This window comes from Siphateles boraxobius, unplaced genomic scaffold (assembly GCF_051911475.1).
Source record: "Siphateles boraxobius isolate OS27281-9 unplaced genomic scaffold, OSU_SipBor_1 7, whole genome shotgun sequence".
In the NCBI taxonomy this organism is placed as follows: Eukaryota; Metazoa; Chordata; class Actinopteri; order Cypriniformes; family Leuciscidae; genus Siphateles; species Siphateles boraxobius.
The window spans coordinates 24,014,626-24,041,197 of record NW_027509197.1 but is presented as its reverse complement, the minus strand read 5'-3'; the positions used below and the strand labels follow the sequence as shown (position 1 = coordinate 24,041,197).

Here is a 26,572-nt window from a genome sequence, read left to right as displayed (position 1 = left end):
TTGGTGTCAAATATAATATGGTACACAAACAGTTGTGCTCCTTAAATATTTGTGGAAAAATTGTATAACATTTTTCAGGATTCTCTGATGAATAGAAAGTTCAAAAGAACAGAATTCATTTTAATCCTCTGGGGTCATTCGGCCCAAATGGACCCGAAACATTTAAACAATTTTTTTTTTTTAAATCATAGCTTCATCGGAATGGTCTGAAATTTGGTGACTTTGTTGGTACTTGGTATATGAACACCCAAAAAAAATTGGGGACAGGATTTGAATAATCGAAGTGGTTGTAAAAAAATTTGTCACACTCAGGACCTTCGGGTCCAAATGGACCCGCATAGGAAATGAATGGCAAATTGGCAAAAATGTGAATATACCAAGTTTTTTTGTGCGTACAATCTACAAATCAGCCGCGATCCAGAAAAAAAGCACACAACAGTGAAGGGGGAATCTATAAAACATCAAGAGTGCAAAACAGACATATCCACACACACACACAAACACACTTTTATACATAAACAAACTAATAAATTCAGATTTCATATGTGTTTTGCATTTTTAAAATGCTCAGTTTGTCCACCAGATGGCATCCATCTCATTTCAAAAATTGCTTTCATGAGGTCTAGGCTTGAATAAATTTTTTTTTTTTTTTTTTTATAATTTTCTATTATATTCAATGGGGGGAAAATTGGGGGAAAATGGGTCATATTTATTGTATAAATATTAATTATAAATCATAAAAAACAAGTAAAAAAAATAAATGATGATTTGCTTTTAATAAATATGAATCCCACCCTTCCGGCCCATTTGGACCCAAAGGTCCTGAGTGTGATTCTGAAATGAAGGACCCCACATGTTGTTCTTTAAAATAATTTTTAAATAAATATTATTTTGTGATAGAGTGGCTAAACTAGCTGGTTAAAAAGATCACATTATTGCTTTTTTATTATTGCTCACATTATTATTTTTACATGGCAACAAAATGGCCTCCGTTGACTTTTACAATAGCTTTTCAAACATTACAAATATACTTTTTATAAATATCAAAGCAAAGCTGATTCACTACCTGTGAGAAATAATAATATAACACTATGCCAAAATACTTTCAATAATTTTAACCTTATACTGAGACTTTTTTCACCCCACTGTGATATTGAAAACATTACTCCCTACACATTAAATTCAGGAGTTCCTTTGCCCATATAATCTTTAAGCTAGTAAGGTTAAGCATATTTGGCTTGCTGTCCGCAGTGGAGGGGCTTGAGGAAGCGGCTTAAACTCAAGTTTAGATATAAACCCCAGTCGGACTACTAATGCTTAGATGATGAGTATGGTAGCAGGATGCCTAAATTATATTGGTTGAGTTGGGGAGGTGGAGGGATGCCAAACCAGCTGATGCCAGACCAAGGTGAGCGGCTGCTTGTATGCTCCGGCAGTTAATTGAAAGATTAGATGGGTTCACTCCTCCCAAAATTACTGTGAACTTCACTTAATTTTAATTCAGAAATTGAAAACATATTAATCAAAACTTTAATGTACTCAGTTCAATTCGACCATATTTATTTACCAACCAAAAAAAGAACTCAGATAAACCCTACCGGCCTTTTAAAAAAGCAGAGTCTCACGCTCTCAAATTTCAATCATCAAACAGGCTTTTATTACATTATTGCTTTGGTAGTATTTCTTAAGAAAAGTAGACAGTCCACTCTGACATAAATAGAGACAACAGACAAATCAAATAGAGCAGAACATCATAAAAAGACAAACAACAAAGACTCACTCATGCATTCATATTGAGAGATGTGTGTGCATGTGTGTATGTTTACAATATGATAAGATGTAGCAGCTCTATCCAGACTCTCTTGTAGTGTGGTTTGCTTTATACCCAGTAGAAAATGATGTGTAAATGTGTGCACTGTATATATACATCTAGCAGCTCTGTCCAGCCTCTTTCTGTAGTATGGCCTCCTCAGTGCGGAGGGGAAACGTGTCAATGGTGGTAAAGATCTCTGCTGCTGTGATGGGGAAAGTGTAGCGTTGCTTATCCACACCCTGTTTGTCCAGTAGCACCATGCTAAAGGAATTCTGAGACAGCTGCAGCAGCAACCTTCCCCACACAAACAAAACACACACATTTACTGCCCATTCAGTAGAATGATGCGTATCAGGATGTGCTTTCTAGTGGGAGCAATTCACATTAAGTTCTTATCTACAAAACATTGTTTAAAGAATATTAATTTAGAGCTTTCTTTCAAGCACTGTAATCAAGTAACTGAAATAGAGTAATTAAGTACCTGAGTTGTAGAGCCAGCCCTGGAGGGATGAGTCTGTGTCTGATGCGGCCGATCTGAACCGGATACACCCCCACCAGCTCAATCACCGTCACATGCCTTAAGTCCAGACCACACTGAGCATGCTGCACAATACAGATCATCCAGTTTACTTGCAATATGCGTGTATGTATTTATTATACCATCATTTTTACATGTACATTGTTGTACATCTATCTTTGTGAGGATATTCATTGACACAATGCAATCTCTAGCTCCTTACCCTCACACAACAGATCACAACTAAGTGCCTAACCCAAACCCTTACTGTAAAACCAAGTCTTGTCCCCCAAACAGGCTCTTAAAGGGGTCTCAGAAAGTGAGGAGCAGTCAAAATGTCCAAACTTAACTCTATTTGTCCTCACTCTGATGGACTAAAGCCCGGGAAACAACAAGCCGAAATCAAAGAACTAGTGGCGATGAAAGCTGACTGTGTTGGCGCCTCTCGTCGGCTGCGTCTCGGCCAAAAAGCTACGCTTGAACACACCAAAAGGACTTAAAGGCGACTGTCTAGCACGTGTGTTCTGTGCCTGTGTATAAGTAAATAACTGTCTATATCAGCAGGTATCAATAGTATATTCTCATCATACAAAAAGGATAAAGCGAAACTAGGACTACAGATATACAAACCGTGAATAAAGCAGCGCTTGCTTACTATTTAGAATATCAATCAAGCTAATTAGTTTTTCATTCCAGTCGCCTCATGTTATTATGAAAATATTAGTGCATTCGAATGCTCGGGTAAGATGACGAAAATTACAACAGCCTTCTGTTTGTACTGTCTTGTCGGTTTTGCTCGCTTTTATCACTTTCAGTTTTATTCTGTTCACTAAGCTCAACAGTCAATCAGAGTTCTCTCTCTGACCGGCGGCCAATGCCTATTCCACATGAATCAGCCCAAAAACTAGTCTACTAGGCATCCGACTACAGCCAACGGTCTGGAACACAGCGAAAAAACTTTTCAGACTGACACTCAAAAATGGCCCAACATTGCCCGACGGCGTGGTCGCACACACACACACACACACACACACACACACACACACACACACACACACACACACACACACACACACACACACACACACACACACACACACACACACACACACACACACACACACACACACACACATACATATTTTGAGCTAACTATTTTTGAACTACTTTAAACCAGAGGTGTAAAGTCCAGGGGTCAGAAAATAAAAGTCCTGCAATATGTTTATTCCACCCACTCAGCCAGCTGATTTCACTAATTAGTTCTATCTCCTGGCTAAAAAACTGTGTTAATTAGCAAATCCAGGTGATTGGAACAAAATACTGAGGAGGACTTTTACTTTATGAACCTGGACTTTACACCTCTGCTTTAAACTTAAAACTTCAAGCTTTTAAAACTTCTCCAAATGTAAAACTATTTAAAACGTCAAGCTTTTCAAACTACTTAAAACATTCCGACTAAGTTTTATATGCTTTATTTTGTAGAATAAATAGATTAAAGAGGCAGATATTAATCTTGTACCTGTAAATTAGTCATCTGGAATCTGTAGTAGTGATTGGCCGCCGAGGGGGCTGAGATGATCAAAATGCGCCGTTTCTCATAGAACTGGTCCAACAATGCAGCAGCGGACCGCACACCGACATTAATATTCATGGCTTTTAATAAAACAAATCATTAGGATGTTATTCACCAGAGGGCAGGAAAGTAAGAGTAAGATCATGAATTTTACATGAACTGTGAGGTTTAATCGCATAAGAATAACGTGAATAATTCTATCATGAAAATTGTCATCATTTACTCTTGCATTTTGCCTTACAATATTAAATATAAATATTGAGCCAGAATAAGCAGCATCATTCTTATTTAGGAATGCTATGCAATCTTGCATTTAAGGGCATGTAATGTTTAATGCAAGGAATATCTCTGGCTAAGCTGTTTGTGATATGTTAATGTGTGTTACGTACGGGCACAGGAAGTCTCCAGGCCAGACCATTCCATGTTAAACTGGCAGACTCTGGCAGCGCTGCCCCTCAGCTCGTAACCACCCAGACAGCGGAATTCACACGTGGCCCCGTAATTATCACCCGCACTGTCACATTTCATCCAGCCATTGTCAGGGACAGAGAGAGGAGTACAGCGACGCACTACAATGTGTACATAACACACACTTATTACCTTACACACATTCATATATCACAATGCCAACATATTATGTAATGTTCTGCAACTAAACAAAAGCAAGGATGCTACCAACTAAAGTTTAAATTTTTCAGTAACACACTGCTGTTCAAGTTTGCGGTCAGTTTTTGTTTTTAAGGAATTCATACTTTTATTCAGCAAGCATGCCCTAAACTAATCATTAAAATTGTATATTTATATAAGGTTTATATTTCATATAAGTGCTGTTAATTTGATCTCTCTAAAGAATTCTGAAAAAAATGTATCAAGGTTTCTAGAAAAATTTTAATCAGTACAACTATTTTCAACAATGTTAAAAATAAGAAATGTTTCTTGAGCACCAAATCAGCATATTAGAATGATTTCTGAAGGATCATGTGACGCTAAAGAGAGCAGTAATTATGCTATAAGAATAATTACATTTTTAAAAATTAATAGTAAAAATTTCACAGTGCTTTATTATTGTTTTTGATCAAATTTATGCAGCATTATTGACCATGAGACTTTGAAAATAATAAAAAAAATCTTTCCAACCTCAAACATTTGAACAGTAATATACAGTACATATGTAAATATATGTTGCCTTCTTTAAAGAGCTTAAATGTATATTTTGTAGATAACATGTTTAGTTGCTCTTTGTTTAGCTAAGCAATTTCAAAGAATAATTTGAGTTAAATCATGAGTAAATGATTAAACATTTCAAACATTAAATATTTCACTAAAGAACTTACCTCTCACTCGAACATTGAACCTGCAGGTCGCCTTGTTCTCAGCACGGTCAAACACAGTGTATGATAATTTATGATTCCCTTCAGGGAAATGCGAGCCAGGTGGCTTTCCTTTCAGTATAACACTACAACAACAACAACAACAATGCTTTCTCACAACAAGAATCTAGACAGATGTGAATTAAATGTGAATTCAGTGATTCGCTTTGGTCAATCTTGGCATTGAGGGGTAAAATATTTTTGAATAAAGACCACTGAACTGAAATAGCATAAAACTGATTCACTGACTCTGTTAGGATGCCGTCCGCTGTGTCTTTGCCCTCTGGCTTGTCCCACGTCACTTTGGCAGTGAGTTTTCCAGGTTCAGCTGTCTTCTCCTTTATATTAGGACACTTAATAACTGGGGGATCCACATCTGAGACAGAAAGCACCTTTACATGCCTCACTACCTAAATACTAGGCCTATGTCATCAATCCAAATCTGTAAATGAATATTAGTGTGTGCTCAATGACTGTTTCACTCACCCAGGCACACACTGTTGACCCCACTCCACGTTCTGCTGCTTTGGCAGGTGGCGCTGTGGACTCCACGGAGTGTGTATCCTGGTGAGCAGAAAAACTGACAGCGGGAGTTGAAGTAAGACCCGTCTGAACACTTAAAACCTCCGTTAGATGGCATGGTCAGTTTAGGACAGCGGATTTCTGTAAACATAATTCATACCCTGGTGAAAATGGATTTTCAATGGACAATCACTGCTGTCAATCCAATTAAATCCATGTGTCATTCAGCTGCTGACTGACATGTGGCTGGCTGTGGCTAGTTCTAAGCTGTGTCTTGAAATTTCTTCAGGAATCAGTCATTTGAGAAACTGATCAATTGAAAAATAAAAAGCAACAACTGGGAAATCAATAAATGAATTAAAATAGATATAATCAACAATCAAACTTGCAGCATGTGGCGAAAAAGATTAATGAATTCAAAGTTTGGTCGTCAAAAATAATCAATTAATAAAAACATAAAAAAGACACTACCATTCAAAGTCAAGTTTGGGGTAGTCAAGTTTTTTTAAAAGAAATTAATACTTTTATTCAGCAAGGATGCATTAAATTGATTAACAATGAAAGTAAAGACATTTACAAAAGATTTCTATTTCAAATAAATGCTGTTCTTTTGCACTTATAATTTGTGATTATGAATTGATTGATGAATGCATTAAAATTATTCTAAAATGATTGTGTTAAAATATAGAACTGATTATGCCTTAATCATTCAAGTGAGTTAACACGTCAGCATTTATAGGCAATATGATCTTATAATTGAGTTCAGTGAATGTTGACCTCTGCAGGCGTAGTTTCCTGACCACTGTTTGCTGGCCATACAGAGAATCTCGCTGCTGCCGTGCATCTCGTAGCCCGTCTTACAGCGGATCTTGCACCGAGTTCCCAGAACATTCTTATAACGCTCTCCGCGTGGTGTCTGGCAGCTGACGTGACCATGTTTGACTTTCACTGGGGCGCACCACGGCACACCTAGAAAGAGACATACGTTATCACACATGTACGCAAATGCACTGAAGAAAGAAACTGAGTCATAACAAAACACAGCCTTCAAAGCTTACCTTGACAACTGGCATTATCCAGACATGAATGGAGAAAACGTGAACAATGATAAAGTAGCACAGCCACAGAAGAAGAGGAAGCAATCAGAGGCCTGAAGCCTAAACAGGCAGTCAGAGATGTAGTGTCTTCTGTGTTGTGAGTGTATGTGTTCTGACAGAAGCACTCGTGTGTTAAGATGTGGTAAGAGTGTTCACTGAGAAGATGGGTTTAAGTTCTGTGTAGTGGGTTTTTGGGATCAACATGTGCATTTAATGTAGTATGTCCTTGCATGTTTTCACCTGTGTGTCGCACATCTTCATCATCAGTGTATGGCCAGTATCCAGAGCCTGCAAAACAGTTTAGGACAGCACAAGCAAGAAGAGTTGGCATGATCGCAGAATTTCAGATTCAGTTCAACTAGAATCATTTGTATTCTGTGTGACTATATTAGAACAAAACAAACCACACTTGGTTTTTTGTTGTAATATCTTGTTGTAATATTTTTATGTTCAGTCTGCTAACTATGGAAGCCTCAGAATAAAAAAGGTAATTGTGTACACTATCGTTCCAAAATCTGTGGTCAGTAAGATTTTTTTAAGGGATTAATATTTTTATTCAGCATGGACTCATTAAATTGATCAAAAATTTACAGTAACAACATTTATAATGAAAAAAGTGCTGTCTTTTTGAACTTTCTATTCATCAAAAAATCCTGGAAAAAAGTATCAGAAATATAAATTATTAAGCAGCACAACTGTTTTCAACATTGATAATAAGTAATATTTCTGAGCACCAAATCAGCATATTAGAATGATTTCTGAAGGACCACGTGACACTGAAGACTGGAGTAATGATGCTGAAAATTCAGCTTTGCATCACAGGAATAAATTACATTTTAAAATAGAAGTTATTTTAAATTGTAATAACATTTCACAATATTAGTTTTTTTTTTACTGTATCAAATAATTACAGCATTGGTGATCATATAAGCCAAAAACATTATGTAAAAGACAAAAACACTAAAAAAAAAAAATCTTACCCATCTATCTTGACCCCAAACGTTTGAATTGTACTGCATTTATTCACAATCTCACAATGTGACTTTTCTTTAACTTTATCTTTATCAATGTGACTGTGTTTTTTTTTCTTTTTCTGTTTTTTTTTCTTTTTCTGTTTTTTTCTTACATTTATATTTTTAAACAGGCTTTCATAGCTAGGCTATCACTGAAACGGGTTTGTTGTATTTATTGACATGGCATGAAATGCAACAATGACCCCTGCTGGTAATGAAGTGAATTACAGTGTGTCATGTTGCGATGCAGTGAAAATGGCAGCCACATAAAATAACATACAACACTATATTAGGAAAACATGCTCTACAGGGAACATAACAAGATGGAATAGATGTTGGCATGGCTTTATTCAGAGGTCAGACTAGTAGCTACCAATTTTTCTTGCTTATTTACATTCAGTGTCATAACAGAAGCTCCTTCACAACAGTCAATGTGTAATTTCAACCTCCACCATGCTGCAGGAAAAACAGTAATGTTCTCCAACAGAAACAGGTTTCAGTGATCTATTCCATCTAATTCGGTGACTTGTACTTACTGTATTATGAAAGTAAGTGATCCATACTCCAATGAAACCTAAAACAAGACCTGCTTCAAGAAATCATGGAAAACTCCATTACCCACATTTTGCCCTCTTCGATTTGGATCCAACAGAAAAAAAACTAGAGGCTGCATTAACGCTGATTCACTTTTTTATTCCCTCTAGTTCTGTTCTCTTGGCTCATGTATGAGTGTTTAAGTGAGTGGATGGCTGATCACACAGCAAGTTAGATCAAAGTTCCCTCTGATGCAGTAGCAAGAACTTGAGAGAGAGAGAGAGAGAGAGAGAGAGAGAGAGAGAGAGAGAGAGAGAGAGAGAGAGAGAGAGAGAGAGAGAGAGAGAGAGAGAGAGAGAGAGAGAGAGAGAGAGAGAGAGAGAGAGAGAGAGAGAGAGAGAGAGCAGCAAACACATACATACACACACAATGTTAATGCAGAGCTAGAAATTAATCATGACAGGACCACAGTTTTCCAACTTCTATCATGGAAAACACTCCACAGGGATCATGTGTGTAGGTGTGTGTGTGTGCTCCATTTGGCAGATGAGTTTTCCTGTTCCATTCTGTTAAGCTCAGCAGAATGTTGTGTAACCCTGAATACTCACTGACTTGGCTTAGATTTGCTCTCTCTCTCTCTCTCTCTCTCTCTCTCTCTCTCTCTCTCTCTCTCTCTCTCTCTCTCTCTCTCTCTCTCTCTCTCTCTCTCTCTCTCACACACACACACACACACACATGTATATATACTTCAAACAGAGGGAGTTTTCACTTACAGAAAACTTTGTCAACTAGGCCTAAAACCTATAGCTTCTGTTGAAGAGATTTCACCATTTATACAATGTTTAGCTTAAAACTGGATTTGGATGAATGTTTTGCAGACATTAGTCATAAGAAAGCAAGATCCCTCAGGCTCCCCATGTTCAGTGTCTCCAGCAGTTCAAGCCTCATAGATTCACAGCTCTTATGTGTGTGGAGTTAAGTTCACCTTGTTCTACAAACTGACATGGTATTACAGACTAATTATTTTTATATCAATCCATCAGCCACCACACATTGACATAGCCACCATCCAAAACACCTTGGCAACCACTGAAAAAATACTTGTAGCCACTCAGCACACGCTTTAACTTTCAAATCTCCCTACAAACTGTCAATATATTCAAACTACATAAGGCTTACTTACATGTATTTCAAAAACTGCCCACATAGCCTATTCAAGCTACACTCTCTAAACAGCCTTTAGACTTTTTAAAATCTTTTATTGTCAAGGTTTGTCTTCATGTTGTTGGTTTTTTACATTTTAGTTTGAAACTATTGCCCCTCACATTAATGTGTAAAGAGAGCAATATCAACAGTGTAAAAAATTCTCAACTAATGATTTTTTCTCTCTCTCTCTCTCTCTCTCTCTCTCTCTCTCTCTCTCTCTCTCTCTCTCTCTCTCTCTCTCTCTCTCTCTCTCTCTCTCTCTCTCTCACACACACACACACACACACATGTATATATACTTCAAACAGAGGGAGTTTTCACTTACAGAAAACTTTGTCAACTAGGCCTAAAACCTATAGCTTCTGTTGAAGAGATTTCACCATTTATACAATGTTTAGCTTAAAACTGGATTTGGATGAATGTTTTGCAGACATTAGTCATAAGAAAGCAAGATCCCTCAGGCTCCCCATGTTCAGTGTCTCCAGCAGTTCAAGCCTCATAGATTCACAGCTCTTATGTGTGTGGAGTTAAGTTCACCTTGTTCTACAAACTGACATGGTATTACAGACTAATTATTTTTATATCAATCCATCAGCCACCACACATTGACATAGCCACCATCCAAAACACCTTGGCAACCACTGAAAAAATACTTGTAGCCACTCAGCACACGCTTTAACTTTCAAATCTCCCTACAAACTGTCAATATATTCAAACTACATAAGGCTTACTTACATGTATTTCAAAAACTGCCCACATAGCCTATTCAAGCTACACTCTCTAAACAGCCTTTAGACTTTTTAAAATCTTTTATTGTCAAGGTTTGTCTTCATGTTGTTGGTTTTTTACATTTTAGTTTGAAACTATTGCCCCTCACATTAATGTGTAAAGAGAGCAATATCAACAGTGTAAAAAATTCTCAACTAATGATTTTTTTTCTCTCTCTCTCTCTCTCTCTCTCTCTCTCTCTCTCTCTCTCTCTCTCTCTCTCTCTCTCTCTCTCTCTCTCTCTCTCTCTCTCTCTCTCTCTCTCTCTCATATGCATCAAGCTTTGCTCATCCAAAAGAGTTCATCTCTGATGAAAGCTACTGATTCACATTAGACAAAAAATAGCCCAGAATGTTAAATTCATTCGAGTTTGGGCATGTGGCTGTTTTACAACTACATGCATTCACTCATACTAGTCCGAGTCTGTTATGTGGATAGTCTGTGTCTGTTCAATCTTAATCTTGTAACATGTCTTCAGGTTTTAGCCAGCATGAGTCTGTGTTTGTGTTCACAAGGCCATAAAATACACAAACACAAATAGCCACCCAGTCTTTGTGAATAAACACTGTACATAATTTGAGATAATTTATCAAAATGCATCATTTATTTTACTGGCCTTTACTTTACACATGCAAATAAAGCCAATATGTGAGTCTGATGGTCTATTGTATTTGTAAATTGGACCACTCATTCATTTACAAACCGTAGCCTGGACCACGACCACAACCACAACCTAAAACCCAAAGACAGGACGACAACCTCACACAGTCATTCCGCATTGAATTAACATTCCCAGCCGTGGTCTCACTCTAACAGTGCTCGAAATGGAGATTGGTAATTTAGAGCAATTAGTTCTACCACCACAAACCATGCATCTCTTCAGCTTTTTCAATTGCCTGTTTCAAGCAGCACAGGACATTTGCATGTCTATTTGCGAGTCCAAGCAAGACTCCTTTTTCATTAATTCTCTAAACAAATAAAATCTTGGAGTGAGACACCATTTAGGTTTGAAGGGACGAAGGTGCACATGGTGAATGTAAGCAAGTGTGAACTGCTTCTGCTGGAATATAAACACATTACTTCATCACAATGTTTTCTGGAAGTAAAATGCATTTTTGCGCTCACTAATATACAGCAAATACTTCAAAAGAGCCTCCTTAGTCAACCAGCCTGATACAAACAACAATACTAATGAATCAAACATAAACCAAGGTACAAAGTAGATCAAAATGTTATACAGTTTCCTAAAATTATCATATAAATTGGTTGAATAATTAGTGACATCAACAGGTTTAGCAACCATAATCTAGTCATGTAAAAGTGAACAGTCTCTAGCTCTGGATACACAAACATCTTAGATTTTTTAGTTTAAACAATTTTTAACAACATCAGACACATTTCAAAATAGCAGTCCCTGACTCCATAGAACCCTTAGCATAGCTTGAGGGACAGTGAGAAGCACAATACCACCAGCATAGTAATACACACCTCCAGTGATGCTTTATTACTTGTTCCATATTTTGCATGTATAACTTTTTATGTAAATTCAATGCCATTGTATCATATGATTACTATTTTATTCTATTGACTTGTGACTTAACCAAGGAAATGACTCTTGATGGATAACACATTCTTTAGATATGCAAGACCCGTTTGGGTAGGCACTTTAAAATCTGTCTAAAAATAGCAGTAAATAGATAATGAAGGATAAAGAACAAACTTAATATTAAAAGTGGATGGTATTATTAATTGTGCTGCTAGAAGTCCAAAAAGACAAAAGATTTTGAGACTATAGGACTTGAGACTAAAGACTGTTGAACATGTCCGCTCTATGCTTGTGAATTTTAAATGATCCCATTTAACCTTTGCTGACTCTTCGGGCACACTGCTGACCTACTGTCCAGAAGACATTATTACATTATTATTATTGTGTGTCACTGATCACAGATATTTTAAAGACGAAGCATTCAAAAGATAGCCTCTGTCCCATCAGTATTGAGCAGTTAAACCGGGCGCGCAGTGTCCTACTGGTGACAAGTCATCAGTGCATTTTCATATGAAAGAGTTCAGTGTCTTTTCCTTGGATTTAAGAAACTTACCCCCTTCTTTCCCCCCCCCAAACAGCCCCAAAAGCGTCCACGTAAACACCCTGAGCACTGTGTTAAATATACTGTGCCTATATACAGAAAATCAAGCAGAAACAGCACGGGGAAACTCTCAAATGCACAAATATTCTATTCCCCCTAATTTTTGCACAACTTTGCAGTAGTTTGATAAGTATTGCTCAACACATTTCGATTGATTAAAGGTTAGAGCGCGAGACTCAACAGGATCCGTTTGGATGGGTCTCTTACCGTCATACGCAAAGCTTCCGGACAGCTGCAGTCCCACTATCATATACACACACATCCAGGTGTCCATCTTTAGGAAGTCCAGGAGCTGCTGGGAGACATCGGGTACATTCCTACGAATACGACAGAACCAGAGCACAAGCCCGAGCCCGCCTCCTCAATAGAAATACGAGATCTCTTCATCCTGCGCGAGAGCACGCACAGAGCGGCGCGGGGACTTTTTCTATAGGCTACATGTATAAAATGTGTACTGTTATTGGTGCTGCTTACAGTAACCCTAAAAAGTAGGCTACTGGGACACTTAAGTAACAGTTAAATTATTATTATTTGTATCATTATTGGAGTCCTATTTAACATTTTTTAAAACATTATTGTAGCCTATTGAGGGGGACATTATGCACTGAACAGTTAAAGAAGTTGATTAGATTTAGTTCAAATTCTTTTTGGTCTACATAGACATTTCACCCATCACCATTAGTATTGTAGGATTTTAGACTACAGAATACAGAAATACAGGGAATGTCCTCAAAAGCAAAAGTGGTGTTTGTGTTAGTCTGACTCTGAACCATCATAAAAGGGAAATTCAGTTGACAAACTCCTTGTAGATACACTGTTAAAATAATAATAATAATTGCTGCCTTATATTTTGAAGTACAATCACCTTGGTTGTTTAAGTCATTTCAACTTAAATTATATTAAACTGAGTTAAATCTTGTATAACTTGGAAAAGAAATTGCTTAACTTATTTTGATGAGTTAAAGCAATGTGAAAACATATGTTGCATTAACTTATTGAACATATATATATTTTTTACAGTGAACAGATAAACATCTTAAAATTTAAAGCGATAGAACATTGTATTTCATAATTTCTTAAAAATAAAACACATTTCACATGTAATCACAGCAAAATCGTATCAACTTTACAGTCAAATCATAGTAAAATCATAGGTGCATGACTGTCTGTTCTCTTCCACTTTTAAATTGCAGTAATCATTTACAGTAGTCTGGTATGCTGCTAATAACAGACCAGGTCTTGGAAAAGGAATGTCAATAGAACAGAACATGAAAATATTCACTGTCTGGTTTATTTTTCTTTGTGTACACAGAAATAAATACTATACACATCTGTGCTTAAAAAAACATTCATAAACACTATGACAATATATACTGTAACAGAATATGTATGGAATAATTTACTCAAGGCACTTGATAATCAAGAATCCTCATAGAAGTGAGCAACAACCAGCCCTTTTAGAGCCATACGTCATACTAAAGCAGAATAACCATAACACAAACCATATTTTATGTTTATGTATCATGTTTAGCTCCATCGCCAACACTCATTCACCATTTTAAGTTTCACCGTTTAAAGAACTGTGATTCACAGCACTTTTGAAATGTCCTGTGAATTGTAATTGCAGATGCTCAGGGTGTCTGTGCTTGTAGTGTGCAGACTTTGGGGTCATTTAAGGTTCAGATAGTGTGGTAGGACACTGTTCCAGAACTGAGGGTCCTGAGCACCATCTGTTTGCTTCTTCCCTTTAACATTCTGTTGATCTCTTTGTCTAGTCTTCTGTCTGTCCCTCTGTGCTCTTGCCTGTCTGCTTGCAGGTAACACATTTGGTTTGTCTCTCTGTTTTGGTACTTTCTTGGTCTTTTCTTCCTCTTCCTCACCTTCTTCCTCCTCTTCCTCACCTCCTTCCTCTTCTTCTTCCTCTTCTTCTTCTTCTTCTTCAGTAGTTTCTGTCTGTATCCTCCCAATTTTCTCAGTTTTTATGTTAATTTCTTTCTGCTCTGCTATTTTCTCCTCCTCTTCCTCACTCTCTCCTTCGTGTTCTTCTTCCTCTTCACTAGTTTCTCTCTGTTTCCTCCTGTTTTTCTCAGTTTTCATATCCTTTTCTTTCTGCTTTGTTTCTTCCTCCTCCTTTTCATCCTCTTCCTCGCCCTCTTCCGCCTGTTCTTCTTCCTCATCAGTATTTCCTCTTCGCTTATTCTCATGTTTATCTTTTTTAATATTTGTATCTTTCTTCTCTGTTTCTTCCTCCTCCTCTTCATCACTTTCTTCCCATTCTTCCTCTTCACTAGTTTCTCTCTGTTTCCTTCTGTTTTTCTCAGTTTTTATATTAATTTCTTTGCATTCTGTTTCTTCCTCCTCCTCTTCCTCACTCTCTACTTCCTGTTCTTCTTCGCTAGTTTCCCTCCGTTTCATCCTTTTTCTCTCCGTTTTTATATAAATTTTTTCCCTCTCTGTTTCTTCTTCTTCCTCCTCCTCACTCTCTTCTTCCTGTTCCTCTTCTTCGCTAGTTTCTCTCTGTTTCCTCCTGTTTTTTTCAGTTTTTATTTTTATTTCTTTCTGCTCTGCTTCTTCCTCCTCTTCCTCACTCTCTTCTTCATGTTCTTCTTCCTCTTCAGTAGATTCTTTCTGTTTCCGCCTGTTTATCTCTGATTTTATATTATTTTCTTTCTGATCTGTTTCTTGCTCATTAGTTTCTGTCTGTTTCCTCCCACTTCTGTCTGTTTTTTTATTCTCTCCCTTCTTGTCTGTTTCTTTCTCCTCCTCTTCTGTTTCTTCCTCACTTCCTTTCTCTTTCTCATTATTTTCACCCATCCTTTCATACAGCTTGTCTACCTCATCATATTCATCTTCTCTGTCCACTTCCTGTGTCTCTGAGAGATCCAGATTCTCTTCTTCTCTAAATTTCACTTCACTTGTATCCATTTCCTCTTCTTTGTCTCCATCGTCTTCCTCAACCTGTTCACTCCCTTCCTGTCTGTCTTCATCTCCATCCTTCTCGGAAACCTTTTCTTCGTCTTTAGCTTCCACCTCATTCTGTTGTTCTTCTTTCTCTCTCGCACTCTTCTCTCCCTCCTCTTCTTCACTGTTTGTTACTCCATCTTTTTTGTCTTTCAATTCTTCATTATTTTCCATTTCCTCCTCTTCTTCACCCTCTTCCTCTTCACCATTCTCGTCTTCTTCCTCCTCTTTTGCCTGGTCTCTGTTTCGCTCCTCCTCTTCATGATCAGTCTCTTCTTCTTGATTTTCCTCCTCATCTTCATTTCCTACCTCATCTTCTTCCTCACACTTTTCGTCTCCCTTTTCTTCCTGTTCTCCCTCTCCTTCCTCGGTTTCATTCTCTTCTTCTTCTTCACTCCCATCATTTTCTTTGCTCTCTCCTTCCTCTTCATCTGATCTCACATTTTTATTTTCATCCTCACTGTCAGATTGTTCACCTACTTCCGTTTTCTCCTCATTACTGTTCTCTCCTTCCTGCTCCTCCTCTGGATCGGTTTTCTCCTCTCCCTCACTCCCTCCATCCCAGCTCTCCCTCTCTTCTTCCTCATCTTCACCCCCACTCCCTTTATCTTTATTCTGTTCTTCTTCCATTTCTCCATCCTCACCCTCGTTCTCCTCTTCTTCTCTTTCAGTCACATCTTCACGTCCTCCTCCTTCACTCTTCTCTCCCTCACTTTTACTGTTCTGTCCACTGTTACTGTCATCCTCTTCCTCCCCTGCTGCCTCACTTTCCTCTTCTTCTCCCTCCTCTTCCTCACTGTTCTCCTCTCCTTTTTGAGCACTGACACGGTCTTTATCATTATCGCTTTCTCTTTCTTCTTCATCTTCAACAGCACTGTTCTCTTCTTTCTGCCCAACCCCCTCACTTTCCTCTTCTTCTCCCTCCTCTTCCTCACTGTCCTCCTCTCTTTTTTGAGCAATGTCACGGTCTTTTTCATTATTGCTTTCTCTTTCTTCTTCATCTTCAACAACACTGTTCTCTTCTTTCTGCCCAACCCCCTCACTTTCCTCTTCTTCTCCCTCCTCTTCCTCACAGTCCTCCTCTCTCTTTTGAGCACTTTCACTGTCTTCATCATTATCGCTCTCTCTTTCTTCTTCATCTTCAACAACACTGTTCTCTTCTTTCTGCCCAACCCCCTCACTTTCATCTTCCTCTCCCTCCTCTTCTCCTTTTTGACCTCTTTCACTGTCTTCATCACTATCGCTCTCTCTTTCTTCTTCATCTTCAACAACACTGTTCTCTTCATGCCCAACCCCCTCACTTTCATCTTCCTCTCCCTCCTCTTCTCCTTTTTGAGCTCTTTCACTGTCGTCATCACTATCACTCTCTCTTTCTTCATCTTCAACAACATTGTTCTCTTCTTTCTGCCAAACCCCCTCACTCTCATTTTCCTCTCCCTCCTCTTCCTCACTGTTCTCCTCTCCTTTTTGAGCACTGTCACGGTCTTTATCATTATCGCTTTCTCTTTCTTCTTCATCTTCAACAACACTGTTCTCTTCTTTCTGCCCAACCCCCTCACTTTCCTCTTCATCCTCAGTGAGAGTCTCTCTTTTTTCAGCACTCTGTGTTTCGCTATCCTTCAGATCTATTTCTTTCTCCAGTTTTCTGTTTTCATCTGAAAGCTTGTTTTGTACATCTTGTCTACTCTGCTTTTTGGAGCTGCTGTCATCTGTTTCCTCAATTGCTGATACATCCTGAACTGTACTGTCCAGGTCCACTTCATGTTCTGGCAGGAAATTGTTTCCTGCTACTTCTTGGGACATTGATGCACACAAGGACATCTTATTACTTTGTTCTGGTAGTAGTGGTGCAGCACTAACTATAGCCATGGCTGCTAGTGGTGAAACTACACTACCCATAATGCTCCACTCAGCCTGTGGCTTCCTGTCTGGCTCTTCAGGTTCAACTGATTTGTCATCTAATTTAATTTCATTTAGTGGCGACTGCCTGTATTGTGGTGATAGACTTAACAAATTATCAGATGATGATTCAGTTTCTTTCATGGAGGAGGATTTACTGGTTGCTGATTCGTTATTGGACCATAAACTGGAAAATGAGTGGCCTCTTTCTGGAGTCAAGCTTTTAATTGATGGAAATTCATATTTCTGGTCAGTAAGCAGTTTATCAGTGGGTGACTGGCTATTTTTATGCTCAGACTGCAGGTTGGAAGCAGATCGGCTTATTTCAGCAGCTCCTCCTGCTTTTCTGTTCTCTATAGGGGGAAATAATATATTGGAGTTCTGAGGAGTTTTACAATCATTTTCCCTTTCGACTTGTGCTAGCATCTCAGTTCTAAGCTTGACGTTTGGGTTTTCAGCCTCCACAGGTTTCCCCTTTTTTGCTTTAGACATTCGTGTGGGTATGGAAACTGATAGAGGGCTGGGTGTTTTGGGTGCTGTTTCTTTCATTGGGGTTCTTTCCACATCTGATCTCTTCTTCTTAGCTTTGTTTGATGTAAGTTCCCCAGGGTTTTCTTCTGTGTCAACATGATTTCCTTTTTTGGGAGTGTTTTGAAGTTTGGCTGGAATTTTGACTGATGGGTTTCCCTGTTCTTGTGTGTCGATCAGTGTTGATATGACCTCCTGAGCCTTTCCAAGGGAGGGCTTGATGTCTTTTTGAGCAGGACCTGCCTGAAGTGTTGATTTGACCACACTAACTTCCATCCTGCCAGAGGGCACGTCTTGATCCTTGACTGGAGACTTGAACCTTACTGGAGTACCCTCCTTTTTAATTTGATGTGATTTGACCTCTAAAACTTTTGTAGGCAGTGCTCTAACTTCCTTGACTTCCTGAACTGGAGAACTTGTATTTTGAATTTTAAGTGAACTCGACTTGGTCTGGTGCTCCATCTCAGCAAGAGTAGTAACCTCTTGACCTCTGGGATCTGCTTTTGAAACTTTGTGCCTTGAATCAATACTAATACTGCATGTTTCACTGCATCCCTCCCTTTCTTTAGCTGACATTCTCTCTGGAGATGATCTGACCTCTACTGCTTGACCTTTAGAATTATTATTTGTACTCTGGATAGGTTTTTTGTATGTTTTGGATTGCATTTTGCTTTGTGATGCTGTAGCATAAAAACGTTCCTCCTGCGTAGCAGCGATCTTTGGATCTCCAGACCTGGGCTTCTTGTGTTTAAGATTGCTTGGTGGTGGAGATTCGGTCAGTGATGGATGAGAAACAGAACCAGCCTGTACTTCCGTGGGTAGAGCCTGCTGAGGAACATTCTCTTCCTTCCCAATAGAAGAGGCCCTTGCCATCTTGTCCTTATGCCGTTCACGTCTCTGTCAGATCAAACATTACTTCAGTTAAATAAACAGTTTTTTAATAAATAATTTAATCTTCTTGAGCACAGTGACACAGCTTTTTCTCACCTTGTCTGACATGCTGTTTTCAGATGTTCCTACACTATGGCAGTCCTCTGTGCTCTTAGTGATGGGTGTGACTGTATTCACAAGAAAGCTGGTCAATACTGATAATCAAGTGTTTGGTTCTTGCTAGTGTTTTAAAAAAAAATAATTTAGAATGATTATTTAGTGATTATATAATTATGGTAAGAGATATTAGCATCACAGTTAGATAAATGGTAGATGGATGGCTAGAAAGAGAGGTTTTGGGAGAACAGAATAATTGAAAAATATTTACGTGGAAGTGTCCTGACAGGCAGTGTGATTGAGGTTGAAGAAGATTCCACAGGGGCATCAGTTCTGAAGCGTTTAGGAGATCTGGGTTGTAGGATGTTGCCTGTCAGGGCTAGTGCAGTAAAGACAGTTGTAAGGGGAGGAAGATTGCAAAATTCTGGACCAAACTGTGCAGACGAGCTCTTCTGAAACACACATACACACAACCATGTTGGTGCACGTATCATTATGAACCTATCACATTCCATAGGTGTAAGGGTTTTTATACTGAAACTGTATATCCTATCCCCTAACCCTACCCCTAAACCTACCCATCACAAAAAACCTTCTGCATTTTTAATAAAACATTATTTAGTATGTTTTTTTATATTAATAATATTTATATATATATATAAATTTTTTTATATTAATAAAAAACACGTTTATGTTGTAATACCAGTGTAATACCCATGTCATTATACAAATATGTGTCCTCATAAATCAAATAAACAAGCACACGCACACAAATATTTTCACACTCTTCCTACTTTATTTTTCCATTAAGAATGTCACACACAATTAAATAATACACATTTTCGCACAGTTAAAAAAATCTGTAATATTTACCTTGATTTTTCTTTGTTTTCTTACAGTTTTTCTCAGTCGCTTTGGTGCATTTCTTAGATCAAAAGTGCAATTCTTGATACTACTTGTACACATTCCAAATCATCTAGTCACTTGTGCACATCATTAAAGCAATTTCTTATTCCTTTGAACAAATTGCAATTGCTTTTGTACAAATTGCAATTGATAATGTACAAGTGTCAGCTTTTTTTCACATTTTCAATTGCTCATGTCATGTTGATCAAAACATAGCATATGGTTCTCTGTTGAATAATCTTACCCCTAAAAACATCTAAGCATTAGTTCCTTGCATAAGCCATTACATGCAAAATTGTTGAACTATTTGTCATAACTGTCAAGCATAGTTTTACACAATTCTATTAGACCTTTTGTAAAAAAACGTGAATTGATGAATCGTGCAGGTGAAATTGACTCTCACTCATGAAGGAATGTAAAGTGTTAGTTCAACCAACAATCAGTTGTCTAAATTGCTCAAAGGTGCATCTCATGAATACAGTAATCATTGGCAAGCATATATACAGACCACAACTTAGGGGTGTTTCCTGTGTTTCTTCCTAAATTCGTTTTTTTTTCCCTTTGTGCCCCTTGTTTTTTCTTACTGTAAATTATTTAGTTTTTTTCTTTCATAAAGTAGCACTAGTAAAAGCTAGGGGTGTAATGATTCCCTCATGTCACGATTCGATACATATCACGATACTGAACTCACGATACGATATTATTGCGATACTCCAAGACATTTGATAAAAAAATTACCAAAAAATGAACTGTTGATTAAAATGCTAATTTTGGTATTACATTGTGTGTGTGTAAATGAATAGTGCTGGAAATACGGGACAATAGAGACACCAGAATAACAATATTCATGATTCTGAAGCTGAAAATACAGAATTATTTTAGATGAATATGCTTGAACTGACTAGATATATTTAAAATAATGTTGGACACTTTTACTGGTAACATCAGACATTTGGCATTATCAGGATCCACAAATATTCCTCCATTGCAGTATTATACATTATATTCAACATTATATATATATATATATATATATATATATATATGTATATATATATATATATATATAGTATTTTACGTAATGTAGTACTGACACTACAACTCTTTTTGAATTTTTTTATTTTGGGTGAACTACACACAATACAGATTGTCACGATCCACGATACATATTGTTGGATTTTTGTATTGCGATATATTGTGACATGATATATTGTTACATCCCTAGTAAAAGCTGTGAAAAACAAAATCCTGTCCATTCTTTTTCTATCAATAACCCACATACAGTAATATGTAAATAGTACTGTTGAAATTGGTAATATGCCATAGAAGTGCAGCCTTGTGCAATTTCAATACAGTAACTGTCATCCAAACTGAAGCCTACTGTAAGTTTACATGAGGTAATACTGTCAAAGTACACAGTTAGAATTGACAACATGCCTAAACATTTTGACGACCTTGTTCGTGAACAATGACTCAATCAATGACTTATCATTCTGATGACAGTGACATGATCATTGGCATGAATATTTACTTTTGAGAGATGTACTAAGGATTTTTAGTGACGGACTAGCTTTAGAAACATATCTATAATATATTGCAGTTTGTACAAATTGTTCTGAGAAATGCACTTATTATTTTGCACATGTTAGGGATGATGTGAAAAACGCACCAAAGCGACTGAGAAAAACTGTAACACATTACATGTCTCATATTTAATTTCAATCATGCTCCTTGGTAAGCAAGTACACTAACCTTTTGAAAAAACTTCCATAATATTGTGTGGTGTGGTCAAAATATGGGACAGCTATAATTATATACATATATTTGTTTGTATGCTCATAGTTGTAAAAATAATTCATATATTTTTATTATCGATTGTCTTATTTTAAGTAAAAAAATGTAGGTCAGGGACGAGGGTAAAAAAAATTATTCATTGAAGGCACAGAAACCGGTCTACATGTTAACTTTGTTACCTTAAATAAAAATCAACCCCTGGTTCATAAAGTGCTTAGCTGAAAAAAACGCATCCATTCATCTCCTTTTTGCAGTGTAAAGATCGGCCATAGTACCTTCATAGAACACAAGGAGTCTAACACCAAATTGGTGTAACCCAAGTGATCAGTTACTTACCCTCTGTCTCCGTCTGGCCCGTGTTGATAGGCTCCAGCTGTGAGAGGTTGGAAGAGATGAGGTGAGAAAGGTCAGTTGTGAGACGAGAGCAGGTGCTGCGTCTGGAATATGTTCTAATGGTTGCCCCTGTAACATTGAGGTATAACACCTGTCCAGGTAAGAGTAGGTAACATCTTCATCCTCTAAACAAACTTCTTCACTTTCCTGTTGCCGTGGCTGTGCGAACACCAGCATGTGACTGGAACCACATGCCACCTATAGCACATAAGCACAAATACAACGAACACATGTGATATTTCCTTTGTTATACATACATAAGAAAACAAGAACATAATAAGAAACTATCAAAAAAAAACTTACAGTCATGACAGAGTAATCAAAGAACCTCTGGCACACAGTTGGACTGAACTGATTGGTGAAGTTCTCATCTCCAAGGCCTAACTTCCCATGACGGCCATCTCCAAATGTGTAGAGAAGACCACTATCTGAGAAATGAGTGGATTTAAATGAGATGTGTAACTACATAAAAACAAATACATGTTTGTTAGAACTGGTAAATGTGAAGTCAAATGTTGAATGTATGTAATTATTGCAGTCAACACATTTACACAACACAACTGTTTGATTCTGTTAAAGAATCGTCTGTTAAAGGGACAATGTTTAGTTTTTTAGGTATTTTATTATCTAAAATCTAAATATTTTTATTCATAAGTATGTCCTCAATAGTGTACAAATACCTCCGCCAATTATCTGACTTATCCTCGTAAACGAAGAATTTATTACCTTTGTATACATGTGACGGGTAGGTTCACGGAGGCTTTCGTGTAATTCCGCCATCTTGAAAAACTATAATAGCAGACAGGGTCAAAAAGTACTACGCCAACGCGTTTCCACAACGCGTTTTCGTTCAGAGCCAGCGTCACGTAACTGAAAGCAGCAGAAACGGAGGAGCAGAGCAGTGAGAGCCGCTTGTCACTGCCCCGGCAATTTTAAAAGGCTGCATTGCACTGTTATTATTCATACTGTAACATTTGTTTGATCGTTGTGTCAAGTTGCAGTTTGTTTGAAATAACAAACCTGTTCACCCGAAGGAAAACTCGACGAAGTGCTATTAGAAGACATCCTGTCATAGCGTTTTGGTACATAACAGCTACCGTAGATGCAACACGCATTTGAAAAAGCGAGGCGCTGGAGAGCACAATTCGTTTGAATGCAAAATACAATTTCACCGCTAGATGGGAGAAATTCCTACACAATGTCACTGTAAAGTATTCAACTAGCAACACTAAGATTATGGGTTCGACTCTAAGTCGCTTTAGAAAAAAAATATCTGTAAATGTAATGTTACCCATGCTGTTCAATAAACTTGTTAGTCAATGACAAAGGAATAACTTATTTCAATCATTTATTTAATAATTTATTTTAATCCTCTGACAACTCTTATTTAACAGGGTGTATATCTTACCTGTTATAAGTGCAGTGTGGTTTTCGCCACATGTGACATGAGTGACCCTGCCTTTCCTGAAGTGGCCGACAGCAACAGGTATGTCTGCTACAAACATCATCGTCCCCAATCCCAACTGCCCAAACTCCCCACGGCCAAAAGAATATAACTCATCCTCTACAGAAAAGGGGGAGATAAAAATAATTTAAAAACATCATGAACATTCAATGTTTAAGACAAAAAATGAGAGAAAAGGGGAAAGAGAGGAATAATTGTGTGTATAATTTAATGGTGTGCGTTCAGGGAAGTATCAAGAAGTCTCAAGAAGTATTTGGACACTTGAGTGTCATGATTCCTGTTTTGTTTCCCCAGTTTTGTCTAGGAGTTTCCATTGTTTCTGTGTTCTCTTCCTGTGTTACTATGTCCCTTGTTACTTTCTATAGTTTGTCCCTTGTTTGTCCACCCTGATTAATTCTCACCTGTGACCCTTAGCCCTCATTTCCCTGTGTATTTATAGCCCTGTGTTTCAGTTGTCTTTTGTCTGTCATTGTCTTAACATGGGTTTAACATCCAGTGTAAACTGTTGCATTCTGGTTTCCCTGTTTGGATTATGTTCTTTAATCTGTCTGGATTACCTGTGTTTGTGTAGTTTTGAATAAACGTGTGCTTGCATTTGGATTCTTACCTCTCCTCGTCCCTGCTGTCACGTAACATTAAGCCACACTTGTAAAATGTATTAATGTCACTGCATTAGATAACAACATACCGAGTGGCATTTCAATTTGAAACCTAAATCTAATGGATAATAAAATATATTTAATATACATTCATTCAAATGTTTTTAAGGCACTGTATGTGTACATCTCCATCACCTGTGAGGGCGAGTGTGTGCTTGCCTCCACATGCCACCTGCAGAACCCCATGCAGAGATTCTACTCGCTGGGGACAACTGTGATTGGCCAACTGATGAGCAGAAAGACCCAATCGTCCATCTGCACTTTCCCCAAAAGTGAAAACATCCCCATTATCTGAAACATACCAAATTTCAAACAATTTATTTAGTGCACCCTCAAAAAATAAATAACAGCATGATCTTGTTCATGCTTATGAATAGTGTTGATTGACAGGCGCTCACCTGTGACCAGAGCTGAGTGTCTGTATCCACATGACACCGACTGAATGGGTTTTCCCAATATCAGCTCTTTAGGCAACAAGGCATGACTGTCATTCCCCAAACCAAGCTGACCATCAGAGTTATCACCCCACAGAAACAGCCTGCCATCCTCTGAAATATGCAATTTATTATTTAAATATATAAATGCATTTACAATTATAATAGTAGGTTTATATCTACTATGAATGAGACTTTCTGTTGCATATCAATGTTACCTGTAAGTGCAGCAGAGGTGTGGCCACCTGCAGAGAGCAATTTGATCGGAGAATAGTCACAAAAGGGGCGGAGGCGCTGGAAAGAGACACTAGCATTACAGTGGCCCAGTCCCAGCTGTCCATCACTGTTTCCTCCAGCCGCAAAAATATCCCCTTGTGCTGGAAAAACCCACAGACACGTTCACTTACAATTCTCTTTTTAAAATATAAACTACTGTTAAAAGGTTTGGAGTCAGTAAGTCAGTATAAAAACAACACTTTCATTCAGTAAGGACACATTAAATTGATTACAAGTTACAGTGAAGAGCATACATTTTACAAAAGATTTTTATTTCAAATAAATGCTGTTCTTTTGAACATTCTGTTAAAGAATCATGAACCATGGTTTTCACAAAAAATATTAAGCAATTTTACTTATTTGTATTATAATTTCAAAATATTACCAGTATAAATTGAAATAATATTACACTTCTTCCAAAAACATTAAAGCATCTTACTGACACCAGTCTTTTTAACAATAGTGTATATCGTAATATGAAACTACAGTAAAAGGCTTTGCTTACAGGTGCTTACGAGTGTGTGATCAGTCCCACAGGCAACCAACTGAACTCTCTCAGCTTTAAGAACTGTGTGGACGAATAAGGAGATAAATAAGACAACACAGAGCTAGATCATTATAAAACATATACATAAATGTATACTGAATGCACTTTTATGTCTAACCTTTAACACAGATTGGTTTTTTAACTGGTCCTTTGGCTTGTAGACCAAGCTGACCGCTGTTATTACTTCCAAACACAAACAAAAGGCCCTGCTCTGAAAAGAGATCATTAAAGAGACAAAAACATAGTATATATTACAAAATATAGCTAAAGTTACAAAATTACAAAGAGAATATAGAGAGATTACAACCTGTTACAAAGGCTGAGTGTGACTGCCCGCATGAGATTTGCACAGGTACATCATTCTTTAACCATAACCTGCTGGGCACATTGTTTGCTATTTTACTATTTCCAAAGGTAAAAACAGCACCAGTATCTGCAAAAAGGAAACATATGTTCAGTACAACATCTCACAATTTTCACATCCGGAGCAAGGAGCAAACCTCCCCATGCTCAGCAAGACGGTCCATTTAAATCCTTAGAAAGCTTCCAGCTTCCCAGAATAGCCTGTGTGGGTATAATGCTCTAGGAGCTCAAAGCCGTGATTATGGTGTCACACAAAGAGAGTCCTACAAGCACATGCTAAATTACACATGCACGTAGACAGACAGCCAGCCAGCCAGCCAGCCAGCCAGATAGATAGATAGATAGATAGATAGATAGATAGATAGATAGATAGATAGATAGATAGATAGATAGATAGATAGATAGATAGATAGATAGATAGATAGATAGATAGATAGATAGTGTCACTATATAAAAGTACAAATCTTACCTGGTATTTCTGTGTCTGTTTCTCCTGTCATCACCTTCTACACCTCTGTTCTTCAGATGACATTTCCTGAACTTTCAGCTGTTCCCCGGTGAAGAGAGATAATTTTGAACCGGAAGTATACGTTACCTTGACAATCGATGCAAAAAAAAATCGAATAAAGTGTTCGCACTTTGTTGTAACTGTACAGTTTTTCTTTATTAAATTATATAATTAAGAAAAAAAACATTATATTCATTGAGTATTTTAACTGAGAGAGAGAGAGAGAGAGAGAGAGAGAGAGAGAGAGAGAGAGAGAGAGAGAGAATTTAGCATCCGATGTCACTGTGTGGGA

At 37.6% G+C, this 26,572-nt stretch overlaps 2 protein-coding genes across 7 annotated transcripts; both read right to left on the bottom strand.

Annotated features, from left to right (window-relative positions):
* Positions 1-1,634: 1,634 nt before the first annotated feature.
* Positions 1,635-12,938, bottom strand: srpx (sushi-repeat containing protein X-linked). Of its 3 annotated transcripts, none has more exons than XM_077216518.1 (10): positions 12,768-12,938; positions 7,133-7,180; positions 6,573-6,764; positions 5,760-5,936; positions 5,523-5,649; positions 5,238-5,359; positions 4,293-4,472; positions 3,850-3,983; positions 2,295-2,416; positions 1,635-2,107 (listed from the first exon to the last, which is right to left on the bottom strand). In XM_077216518.1, the coding sequence occupies exons 1-10, from the start codon at positions 12,832-12,834 to the stop codon at positions 1,930-1,932; spliced, it is 1,347 nt and encodes a 448-aa protein (XP_077072633.1). In that variant the 5' UTR covers positions 12,835-12,938; the 3' UTR covers positions 1,635-1,929. The 3 variants fall into 3 exon arrangements, with proteins under 3 accessions (XP_077072633.1, XP_077072635.1, XP_077072634.1); XM_077216520.1 differs by lacking the exon at positions 12,768-12,938 and adding an exon at positions 8,442-8,460; XM_077216519.1 differs by lacking the exon at positions 7,133-7,180.
* Positions 12,939-13,829: 891 nt separating this feature from the next.
* Positions 13,830-26,568, bottom strand: rpgra (retinitis pigmentosa GTPase regulator a). Of its 4 annotated transcripts, none has more exons than XM_077216492.1 (14): positions 26,242-26,568; positions 25,717-25,842; positions 25,528-25,615; positions 25,368-25,430; positions 24,805-24,963; positions 24,551-24,700; positions 24,288-24,443; positions 23,437-23,592; positions 22,332-22,456; positions 21,972-22,226; positions 19,207-19,387; positions 18,936-19,006; positions 16,886-18,845; positions 13,830-16,768 (listed from the first exon to the last, which is right to left on the bottom strand). In XM_077216492.1, exons 8-14 carry the CDS (start codon positions 23,534-23,536, stop codon positions 14,229-14,231), a joined length of 5,232 nt encoding a protein of 1,743 aa, XP_077072607.1. In that variant the 5' UTR covers positions 23,537-23,592; positions 24,288-24,443; positions 24,551-24,700; positions 24,805-24,963; positions 25,368-25,430; positions 25,528-25,615; positions 25,717-25,842; positions 26,242-26,568; the 3' UTR covers positions 13,830-14,228. The 4 variants fall into 4 exon arrangements, with proteins under 4 accessions (XP_077072607.1, XP_077072604.1, XP_077072605.1 ...); XM_077216489.1 differs by having other exon boundaries at positions 25,528-25,620; positions 26,242-26,410; XM_077216490.1 differs by having other exon boundaries at positions 25,515-25,615; positions 26,242-26,369.
* Between the last annotated feature and the right edge of the window lie 4 nt (positions 26,569-26,572).